General features: G+C 42.9%; 1 protein-coding gene across 6 annotated transcripts in view; it reads left to right on the forward strand.

The window, feature by feature from the left end:
* Positions 1–12,293, forward strand: part of DYRK1A (dual specificity tyrosine phosphorylation regulated kinase 1A) — a 137,398-nt gene that overhangs the window by 112,198 nt on the left and 12,907 nt on the right. For all 6 annotated transcript variants that reach the window (XM_059686463.1, XM_059686462.1, XM_059686466.1 and 3 more), the window contains 4 exons: positions 304–451; positions 4,047–4,333; positions 5,874–6,020; positions 10,905–11,045. In XM_059686463.1, coding sequence (XP_059542446.1) covers positions 304–451; positions 4,047–4,333; positions 5,874–6,020; positions 10,905–11,045 — 723 coding nt within the window. The remainder of the gene's footprint in view (positions 1–303; positions 452–4,046; positions 4,334–5,873; positions 6,021–10,904; positions 11,046–12,293) is intronic.

Consider the following 12,293-nt stretch of genomic DNA (forward strand, 5'->3'; position numbering starts at 1 on the left):
CTTGTTAAAATTAATTTATTTTTGAAGCAGGAAAATAGTTAATCCAATTTTGTTAAGAAAGCTATCTATTTTGTAGATATTTCAAAATACTATAAGGATGCAAAAGAAATTCAATAGAAAAGATTGATTTAAAGTGATTGTAAAGTAGTAAATGAATGATATTGAATGGAAAGGAATAGGATCTCTTCTAAGTAGGAACGTCATGAAATGAGTTAGGTAAATGTACAATTAGGTGAATTGTAACTGCTGGAAATTGTTGCCATTAGTGAAATAGAGAATTATTCCTCCTTTCTTTTCTTTTAGGTTGTAAAGGCATATGATCGTGTGGAGCAAGAATGGGTTGCCATTAAAATAATAAAGAACAAGAAGGCTTTTCTGAATCAAGCCCAGATAGAAGTGCGGCTTCTTGAGCTCATGAACAAACATGACACTGAAATGAAATACTACATAGGTAAACAAACAGGAGACAAAGCCTAATCCAGGCCAGAAATTTGAGTTAATGATTATTTTCATATGAAACTATGTGGATTTTATCTTTAAAGTGATTGACTAAAAATTCAGCTGTTTATTTCTGTTGGTGGGCATGGATTTACATAAATTACCTGATCTGGCAGTAATATGCTAAGTTTTGGGGACTGTGCGTTCCAAATGGCATACAGTTTGGAAACAAACGAGAATAGTGACTTTGGGGGGCCAAGGAGACTTAAAAGTCCCAGTTGTTTGCTTTAACCATGGACATTTATCCAGAAAATCTTCTTCCTGGTAACTTTAACCATTTCTAATATAGATCAGAAATGAAAAGTAAGCTAGTATGTTTTGTTCTTAATGGTTATAGAACCATTTTTGGTATGGCTGAGTCAGGATCCCAGCTCCTCGGGCTGTTTGTAAGTTTGGCAGCATTAGAAGCTGTTGGACTTATTACAACAGAAAAGAGATAATAGCTACCATTTATTGAACTCCTATCATATTGTGCTTTTCTTCCATCTTCTCTAATAATCATAGCAGTCCTGTAAGGAAAGTGGTAGAATCTTTATTCACAGGTGGTTTGTATAAAGAGTAACGATCCCCAAGGTCCCAGGCTCTGGAGATAGGATGTGACCCTACCTCTGCCCAACTCTGTTTGTTTCATTGTCATATGGTGTTTTTCTTATGAAAACAAAAAGAGGAGACAGAAGAATTAGGAACATAGTGACGTCTAGGGCCGATTAGTATATGGGCAAAACATTTAATTATACATTCTTTAATGCTCTTCTTAACCAAATCTAAGATGCCAGTGATTGTGAGATGCTAATAATTTATGTGCTGCCCAGTATAAATATAAGATGCCGTCCCATTTTATGATAGAGACCTTAGAATCAATTAATTATAGAAGTTCTTGTAGGTATATATCCATAGCAATTTAAGTTCAGAAATGCTGGCTTTACTTGATAAACATGAGGTTAAATTTTACTTAGCAAGCTCCTTTTTAAGAAAACGAGGAAGGACATTGTGGTGTTAATGGTTTTTTTAGTCCCCCCGAATGTGGTGGAAACAAGAGAATGTATGTTAAAGGTATAATGTCCTGGTACTCAGATTAGATTCCATTTATGAAACACTCTTCACTCCCCATTGTACAATAAAAAGAGCTTATGCTATTACTTTTTCTTCCTTGGTTTCTTCTCTTTAGATATCAGATATAATTCATAGTAATAACATTAGTATTTAAAACCTTTTTTATTCAGACTTACTGAACATTTGCTGTTCACTATGATTATAACTTAGTAGAAGGGAAGCCCATTTCCACTCCAGGGGCTTTAGAAGCACAAGAAGGACATTCTAAGAATGCTCAGCTTATAAAGTGGTTTCTGGGCGCGTCTTCCTCCTCCTCACTCTTGTGTCTTGTATTTTGAATGTTTGCTGAAGTTGAGAGAAAATGTTGATGTGTTATTGTAACATTTTAACCTGCTTTATTGAAAGAAGAGATGGCAGGCATATAGTAAGTACTCAGTAAATGTTAGCTACTCAGTTCTTACATAATAACAGCAATCATTTTTGTTTTTGGTAAACTGATGAATGATCATTAATTGTTTATAAGTCATTACAGATACTCTTTTGGATGAGTTTTTAAGTTCTTTTAGGATTGTGAATGCAGTGTCGCAAGAAATTGAGGTTCTATATATATTGGAAAACAACAAATGAAGAACTTTAGAATTAAACGCAGACATACCAGTAGAGTTTGATACCTTAAATTTAAGGTGTCTGAAAGTCCTATTGCTCTTTTATAATGTAAATAATTTATTTATATTTTGAAGTGGTTGACCAATATAGTTTACTCAGATGATTTTATAGTCTTAAGTCTTTGAACTCTTAAAAAGTCTACTGCTTTACCATCTAGCATAATTTCTTACCTGGATTATTTAGTACCTGCCAGGGTCTGGTTAAAAGAAAATTCCATTTAGGTGTAGAACAAAGTCTTGCTAACCTTCTATCTGTTTTCCCCAAAGTTTAGTTTAAAAGCCTAACCAGGTATACTTGAGTTGGAGCACTCTTTGACAGCATCTTTAGTGCTTAGCACATTGTTGATACTCAGTGAGTGAGGCCTGAGTAGGGAGGTCAAGTGGAGCTGAGTAGATTATCTTCTATTAGAAGCAGTCTAATCTCAGAGCTGCATAGAGGGATTTTCATAATCACATTGGAACTCTGACATCAGCTACCTTTGCGTTCTTTTTGTAGCTACTGCTTTCTCATATTAAAACTTTTGCATGGACTATTTCTTGGGTGTCTTATTGTCACATGAGCTGTGTTTTTAGTTTTAAACCCATGAACTTCAGTGATTAGAGCAGATGTTATATATTCTTATGTAACATTTAAGGATTCTTTTTATTTGTGGAGTGTTGAATTCTACTACAGACTCCTACAGAGTCATGTAGTATTCATATTGAGTTGTTTATTGTAATTTTAGATCATGTGTATCAGGAGTGATCTACAAGCAGTATTGTTACCAGGACAACTCAATGTGTCCCCATCCTCAGGGACCAGACATTGAATACTGTCATAGTTACTCCAGATAGATCTGTAGAGAAACCTGTTTTATGATACAAAACACCAAAGTGAAGGTACCCTGTATAAATGGTGGTTTCATATCTCTCCAGCTGAGTTAGAGGTGCTCAGTTTGGTGTATGTAAGAATTTTTATAGTGAAGGGCAGCATTTTACTGAATGACCTCATTTGATGTGAAGTCAGTGTTAATACTTAAAGTACAATCTTTGAAACAGCTTCATGAGTATTAAGCCTTTATAGAGGGTCAACAGGGATAGCAACTAATGTGTTCTCTACTCTTTCCCTATTCATAAGTCTGCTTATAATTTCTTCCTGTAATTGAACTTTATTTTGAAGTTTCCCCAAACCTTCAGTGTTGCAAGATGTTCCATGTACCAGTTTGATGAACATAATTACATGCTTTATGAACTATACCTTCAATGCATGATTTTCAAACATTTGCTATATTTGCCTAAAGGAAAGAAAAACCTGTATTTTCCTTCGATTTGTTACAGAAAATTACTAGTGAAATGTAAGGCTCAGCCAAGCAGATTGTGTATATATGTCACAGCCTTCCCAGGGAGGGCTGCCCAGGACAGCACTGTCACAGACCTGCGTCCTGGGGTGGTACTTAGACAAGTTGTGAGGCAGGGCGTCAGGAGATAAAAGGTGCTTTCTCCCGAGTGAGGGCCGCTCCTGATTGTTCTCAGGACTGTTCATCAAGTTGCTACTCGTGTTCTTAGTCCTGACTTACCTCGTTTAAAACAAGGCATTTGGGTGGTACTGCTTCCATTGTGTTGCTTACTGGCAGGCAGTGCACCTGGCTAGTTCAGCAGATGAACAGTTCAGCTGTTTTTAACTGATTAAAGAATTGCTTTTAGTGCAGAATGCTGATCTCCAAATTTTAACTTGATTTTCACTCTGCATTTGACATTGTAATGTTGCAGATTATTTGAGAGTTCATGCATACATTATTCTCATTTTATTGGTCTATGTATAATTTAAATGGAAACTCTTTTCTCTTTCAGTGCATTTGAAACGCCACTTTATGTTTCGAAACCATCTCTGTTTAGTTTTTGAAATGCTGTCCTACAACCTCTATGACTTGTTGAGGAACACCAATTTTCGAGGTGTCTCTTTGAACCTAACACGAAAGTTTGCACAACAGATGTGCACTGCACTGCTTTTCCTCGCGACTCCAGAACTTAGTATCATTCACTGTGACCTAAAACCTGAGAATATCCTTCTGTGTAACCCCAAACGCAGTGCAATCAAGATTGTTGACTTTGGCAGTTCTTGTCAATTGGGGCAGCGGGTAAGTACATTTCAGGAGTTGTGAGTTAAATAGAATTAGGTAAAATAGTGGCAGTAGATATGTGAGATGTTAGTGGGGGGGGGGGGTTGACTTACGAGTTTAATTCATTCCGAGACCGACCTCGTTAAGGACCTCGTTAACTCAAATTACTCTATCAACTCAATGCAAAAAATCAGCCGAGAGACAGCGGGTATCTCAAAAAACTCATTAGTCGGGACACTCGTAAGTCAAGGCCTCACTGTAATGTGTATGCAGTGTGGAGGTCATTACCAGAGGTAATTGCTAACTTGTGTCAGGTGGGAAATAGGTAATCTTAGTAGCAGGGAGTCTTTGGGGCCTGCTGATGATGTTGGCTTATAAAAATCTGGAAACTTATAGTTCTTCCTGGTCTCTTTGAATGAGACTTTCTTTTCTGAGAGGCCTTGAGGTTGGGCTGACCTGAGATGACGCTTGGAGACCTGGCTGTAGGTTTAGGTCGGAACCACAGAAACACTGGTTAGAAACAACATTGCATTGCTGGCTGCCTGGTTTGAGATTCACATAGAAAGTGTACTTGGGAGGATTTTGTTTCGTATTCTGTCTTTTTTCATAAAACTTTCTTTGCTTTGCTGATATTTCTAGATGGGAAATTACAGTGGCTAAGTGAAGATAAATTGGTCTGTGAAGACATTTTCAGATTACTTCATTGAAAATAACCCACCTCAATATTTTGTTTTGTAAGAAGTCTTAGATTGAAGTGGGAGGGGAACAGGGCAGAGAAGTGGTTAACCAGAAACAACTCCTGATGGAATCTTTATGTGGCAGTGTCTCTAGGATTCATCTGTGATGCTAGGATAGTATATCATATGTAGATATGTCACAGCCTTCCCAGGGAAGGTTAACCTAAGTTAACCTAAAGAAGTCCACTTTATAAATACAGGTTAGCTGTTAAATTAATGGTAAACCAAGTGCCAGCCATAGCAACCAAGAATAATTAATAGGAAAATAAATTATTCTCAATAATATTTTCTTTTCTTTTTTTTTTAAATATGTTTTATTGATTTTTTACAGAGAGGAAGGGAGAGAGAGGGAGAGTTAGAAACATCGATGAGAGAGAAACATCGATCAGCTGCCTCCTGCACACCTCCTACTGGAGATGTGCCCGCAACCAAGGTACATGCCGGAATCGAACCTGGGACCCTTCAGTCCGCAGGCCGATGCTCTATCCACTGAGCCAAACGGGCTACGGCAATAATATTTTCTTGTAGGAAGGCATAATTATTTGTTTTAAGATGTCTCTTGATTACCAGTTAGGATTGAGCTAAATGAAAGGACTTGAATTGTGTATAGTTTGCATTTCACAGGCAGAATAGCCATTCCTGGGACATGTTTAGTTCTTTAAACAATAGTCATAGGCTGTTTTTGAAATCAGGAAATGGAACCCTAAATTAGGAGTTAGTAATTTTTTTTTTTTTCGGTTAATATTAAATCAGTGTTAATCCCATACTGGCTACAGTTAAAACTTATTTTGTAATTAATGCTGTTTTGAAATATATTTCAGATATACCAGTATATTCAGAGTCGCTTTTACCGGTCTCCAGAGGTGCTACTGGGAATGCCTTATGACCTTGCTATCGACATGTGGTCCCTTGGGTGTATTTTGGTTGAAATGCACACTGGAGAACCGCTGTTCAGTGGAGCCAATGAGGTATGTGGTGGATTGCTTTGAAAATTCTGTTTTCATAATTTATTTATTTTAGTCTGTGACAGTGGAATCAAAGTTGTTTTTAGGAAAAGATGTCTATTTACCAATGTAATCATTCAAATATTAAGGTAGTTTTGAATTATCAATTTTTTCAGTTACTATATAATGGTGAGGTGGGAAGTGAGAACTTTTAATCTGCTAATAAAGGAGAACAGTAAAACATAAGAAAAAGTTAAGTATCTTGGTACAAATTTTACAGATTTTAAGTATAATAACAGAAAATGATGATAACGAAGGCATGAGGGCCACCCTGACAATGGTGTAAGCTTGCTATAAATTTGAGAGTACGATTTGGAATGAAAGAGGTAATGACCAGAGGCAGGACTTGTATCTATGCATATTAGCATAACCAATGGACCACGGACACTCGGGTGGTGAGGGCTTGTCCTGGGGGGAGGATGGTGGAGGGGAGAAGGCGTGGTGGTGGTCAATTGGGGGAAAAGGAGACTTATCTAATAATTTCAACAAATAAAAAAAAGGTCATGACCAGTAGGGTTGATGGATATTGAGTCTGAATAATTTAGGGTAAATTAGTATTAGAGGATTTTAGAGCTATAGACTCTAGTAATTTTTCTAGTCCATGGGTTTCTGTCTTGTGTTCTTAGAAGATTTTTGAAGGTCAGAGGGCAGTACCTGGAAGGGCAAGAGAGAGGCCAAGCTCCCTCACAGGCAGAGGAATTGGGCTTTCATTAGTTTTAAACTATTCACTGGAGAGTTAAGGGAAAAGGGTGTCAAATATATGGTGATGGAAGATAACTTGACTTTGGGTGGTGTGCACACAATGCAATATAAAGATCATGTATCATAGAAATGTACACTTGGAACCTATATTTTTTTATTAAACAACTAGAGGCCCGGTGCACAAAAATTTGTGCACTCGGGGGGGGGGGGGAGGAAGGGGTCCCTCACCCCGGCCTGTGCCCTCTCGCAGTCTGAGACCTCTCGGGAGATAACGACCTGCTGGCTTAGGCCTGCTCCCGGGTGGCAGAGGGCAGGCCCAATCCCTAGGTGCAGCCCCTGGTCGGGCTCAGAGCAGGGCCGATTGGGGAGTTGGGGCGCCGCCCCGTCATGCACAGAGCAGGGCAGATTGGGAGGTTGTGATACCACCCTCAGTCACGCTCAGGGTAGGGCCAATTGGGGGGTTGGGGCACCGTCCCTTGTCACACTCAAGGGGAGGTTGCGGCGCCACCCCCTGTCACGCACACAGCAGGGCCAATCGGGGTTGGGGCGCTGCCCCGTCACACACAGAGCAGGGCCCATCAGGGGGTTGGGGCACCGCCCTCTATCACCCACAGAGCAGGGCCGATCTGGGGGTTGGGGCGCTGCCACTCTCACACTCAGGGCAGGGCCGATGGGGAGGTTATGGCTCTACTCCATCACACACAGAGCAGGGCCCGTGGGGGTGGGGGGGTTGGGGAGCTCCCCCCCATCAGGCACAGAGCAGGGCTGCTCAGGGGGTTGGGGCCCCGCCCCCTGTCACACACAGAGCCGCAGGGTGATCAGGGGGTTTGGGCGCTGCCCCCTGTCACGCTGATCCTGGTGCCGGGAGGCATATTACCCTTTTACTATATAGGGTAGAGGCCTGGTGCATGGGTGGGGCCGGCTGGTTTGCCCTGAAGGGTGTCCTGGATCAGGATGGGGGTCCCCACTGGGGTGCCTGGCCAGCCTGGGTGAGGGGATGATGGCTGTTTGCAGCTGGTCACACACCCTTTAGGGTGGGGGTCCCCACTAGGGTGCCAGGCCAGCGTGGGTGAGGGGCTGAGGGCTGTTTTCAGGCTGGGAGTGACTGAAGTTCCCAACCGCTCCTTTTTTTCTTTCTTTTTTTTTTTTTATTCTGGGCCAGCTTTACCTTGAGGCTTGGCTCCAGCTCCGCGGCTGAAAGTAGGTTTCTGGCCTTTGCTTACAATGTTGCGAATCTGCTGGCTGAAGTCTAGCGGTATTTGTTACAATGTTTCTTAAACTGCCCGCTCAGAGGCCTGCAGCCGCAGGCGGGAAACGTTGGTTTCCTCCGTCACTGAGGCAACCAAGCCTCATGTTAGTTTCAAGCTGCCTGGCTGCCAGCCGCCATCTTGGCTGACAGTTAATTTGCATATCTCGCTGATTAGCCAATGAAAAGGGTAGCGGTCGTACGCCAATTACCATGTTTCTCTTTTGTTAGTGTAGATGTCACCCCAATAAATTTAATTTTAAAAATAATAATCTGCCTCCTTAAAAAAACCTGTGTTTTTTAATTTTTGAAGAAAAGTTAACCATTGCATCCTTGATCAGTCCATTCATTATGAATGAGAAAAGAAAGATCAATGAGATTTAATGATTGGTACTGGGTTATACAATTGTTAATAAATAGGTAGAGCTACTGTTTGGCAGTAACTGCCATAGTGTGTGTTTCTTTTTGTTTTAATATAAATAACTAGAGGCCCGGTGCACAAAAATTTGTGCACTCGGGGAGGGAGGGGGGGTCCCTCAGCCCGGCCTGTGCCCTCTCCCAATCTGGGACCCCTCGGGAGATAACGACCTGCTGGCTTAGACCTGCTGCCAGGTGGCAGAGGGCAGGCCCAATCCCTAGGTGCAGCCCCTGGTCGGGCTCAGAGCAGGGCCATTTGGGGAGTTGGGGCACCGCCCCATGTCTTGCACAGAGCAGGGAGGATCAGGAGGTTGCGATGCCACCCTCAGTCACGCTCAGGGTAGGGCCGATTGGGGGGTTGGGGCACCGCCCCCCGTCACACTCAAGGCAGGGTCGATGGGGAGGTTGCGGCGCAACCCCCTGTCACGCACAGAGCAGGGCCAGTCAGGGGGTTGGGGCGCTGGCCCCTGTCACTCACAGAGCAGAGCCCATCAGAGGGGTTGGGGCGCCGCCACTCTCACACTCAGGGCAGGGCCGAAGGGGAGGTTATGGCTCTACCCCGTCACACACAGAGCAGGACCCGTTGGGGGGGGGGGCGGGGGTTGGGACACCACACCCTGTCACACACAAAGCAGGGCCGATCAGGGGGTTGGGGCACTGCACCGTCACACACAGAGCCACAGAGCGATCAGGGGGTTGGGGAGCTCCCCCCTATCAGGCACAGAGCAGGGCTGATCAGGGGGTTGGGGCGCCTTCCCCTGTCCTGAACAGAGCAGGGCGGATAGGGAGGTTGTGGCCCCGCCCCCTGTCGCACACAGAGCCGCAGGGCGATCAGGGGGTTCAGGGGGTTTGGGCACTGCCCCCTGTCACACTGATGCCGGTGCCAGGAGGCCTCGCGGCTCCGCTGATCCCCTTGCACTGGGTGTGTGTGTGGGGGGGGAGTGTCCCTCAGCCCAGCCTGCCCCCTCTCACATACTGGGAGCCCTCAGGCATTGACCCCCATCACCCTCCAATCGCAGGATCGGCCCCTTGCCCAGGCCTGATGCCTCTGGCCTAGGCGTTCGGCCCGGGCAGCGGGGACCCGCAGCTGCAGCGGCCCCACGATCGTGGGCTTCGCTTTAGGCCCAGGCAAGGGACCCCTAGCTCCTGGGACTGCCAGCTTCGACCGTGCCCAGCTCCCATCACTGGCTCCACCCCTACTTCCTGCTATCACTGGCCAGGGTGGAAAAGGCACCTGATTCTCCGATCATGGCTGGGGGGCAGGGCCAAGGCGGCCCCAGGGCCGCCTTGGCCCTGCCCCCCAGCTCTTAGCTCCCCCCTGGGTTTCCGATCACTGTCAGTGGCAGGGGGCTTCTTCCTGCTTTCCCTTTGGCCTCCCTGCATTGTGCCTACATATGCAAATTAACCACCATCTTGTTGGCAGTTAACTGCCATCTCAGTTGGCAGTTAATTTGCATATAGCCCTGATTAGCCAATGAAAAGGGTAGCTCGTACGCCAATTACCATTTTTCTCTTTTATTAGTGTTGATAATACTGTAAATTGATATCTTTTCATGGCTTAAACAATATCAGGGCCACCTGAAACTTGAGTGGCTTCCATCTCACCCATTGTAAATGCCAGAGTCCTCACACCCCTTCCTTCCTCTGACTTGTGTCCTCTTTCCCACCTGTTCCTCCTCATCATCTCCTCTCCCTTTTTCTGACCCAGCACACAACCTTGTCTGGTTCCTTGGAAGCAGTAGCCCCAGGCCATAGCAGGGCCTTTGCCTTTGCCCTGTGCCTGAAGTGCTTCCTCCAGAAAGCACTCGGCTGCCTCCTGCACTGCTTTTGGGTCTGTGCTCGCACGGCTCCATCTTCATGGCACCTTTCATGACACCGTGTTTTGAGTTGTGCTGCCCTTTCTCACTCCCCATCCCCTCTTCCTTTTCCCCATAGTTCCTCATTGTCAGCCGACATAATATACTTAGTATTCTTCTATTGGTGATCTCTTCCCCTGTAATACAAACTCTGGTAGGGAGTTTTGTCTGTTTTATTTACTACTATATTCAACTGAGCATGGTTTTTAGAATATAGTAGACTCATTATTTGAATGAATCTGCACTTAAAAAAGAGTTTATTAGATCCACACTGTATTAAGCCCCTGCAATTTTTTTATGGTTATTTAACTAAAACTCTAAAAACTTTGACTTCTAACACTCCCTCCAGTCCTTTTTCTACTTCGTATCCATGACCACCTGACATACCATAGGCTTATGTATTTATTTCTTTGTCTGCCCTTCCCTCTGAAATGTTGGGCTCCAGGGAGGGCAGGGACTTTTATCTCTTTTGTTCATTATTGTATACTCATTGCCTAGAGGTGTGCATGGCATACAGGAGATACTCAACTTATTTAGTTACAATTTATGAGTGAATGAACGAATTGATGAGAAGTAGATGCACTGCCATAGAAATTACAGGTGTTTTTATTTTTATTTTTAATACAGGTAGATCAGATGAACAAAATAGTGGAAGTTCTGGGTATTCCACCTGCTCATATTCTTGATCAAGCACCAAAAGCAAGAAAGTTCTTTGAGAAGTTGCCAGATGGCACTTGGAACTTAAAGAAGACCAAAGATGGAAAACGGGTAAAACAGGGACATATTTTTTTTGAGCCTTTGTTATTTCTTTCACTGGAGCTGTCTTTTAATAGCTCATTTTATATTTATTTGAAATCAGTGTTAGAGTTAACAGTTTCAGTAACTTAGTATATAATTTTTTCAAAAGCTGGATATAGTTTGACTTGAACTCTAGGGACCAGTGCTTGCTTAGTGGTCAGAGTTCTCTCTGAGGCTTCATTATGACAACTGGATGTCTGCCTTTGGGCAGCTGGTCAGGCACCAGGGCTTGTTTCAGCAGTAGAATCAATAAGTTGGACCTTTGTTTCTTACAACTTGGATTTATAGTAAATTCACAGTTAATAGTACTGCAGCTGTGAACAGTGGCAGTCATAATTGCAGTAAATGGCTTTTTTTTTTTTTTTCGTTTAGATGGAAGAAAAAGATTTTTTACTTAAGCAATGTGTGACAAGAATATGAACTGACTAGATGGTTCTTTGATTGGTTTTATATTCCTATCTTGATGACATGGATAGCAGGAATTTCACATCTCTAAAATCTTTAAAAGCGAAGTTTTGAAACACTAGGTTTGTTTCAGTGATTTTTTTAATTTTATTTGAGAGCTTTTTTTCAGATGCCCAAACTTAATTAGAGTGATTTACCTTGTTTTATATATCTGAAAATATTCATGTGTTTTGTAATCTAGCTTGTTTTATTACAAAATGAATATAATTGTTAAATATGATTGTGTGTGATATATAACAGACACCTTGTGAGTGTAGTTTTGCCTTTCTAACATTTAAGAGATTTTATTTTTTGCTTTAGTTTTTATTTTGCCCTTGCATTTTAGTGACGCTGCCACCATGTGCCATTCCCAGGGAACTGAAGATTATTGTTGGCTTTAATTCACCTTCATATAGCTATGGAGCCTTCACTTTTAATATCAAGTGATTTTTTTTTTAAGAATATTTAAGAATCTATATGTAATTGTATCTTTCACAACTGATTTTAAACTTTTTGCATTCTGCCGTATTCTCTAAGATCCAGGCACTGCAATACCCAACAGCTAATTTATGCCTAATCCCCATAAGGAAGGGGTGGAAAATACCAAGCGAACATCCCGAGTCCTTTTCCCTTTGATCACATCGCTTGTCCGTCATGGCCCCTTTCCCACTGAACCCAAACACAGCCTGGAGCCTCCTCGGCTTCACCAGCGTCCATGGCAGCCCTTTCCAGTTGATTTTCGTTACATGGAGGACATGGAACCCACTTTATGTT

Source organism: Myotis daubentonii, chromosome 3 (genome assembly GCF_963259705.1).
Source record: "Myotis daubentonii chromosome 3, mMyoDau2.1, whole genome shotgun sequence".
NCBI classification, from domain to species: domain Eukaryota; kingdom Metazoa; phylum Chordata; class Mammalia; order Chiroptera; family Vespertilionidae; genus Myotis; species Myotis daubentonii.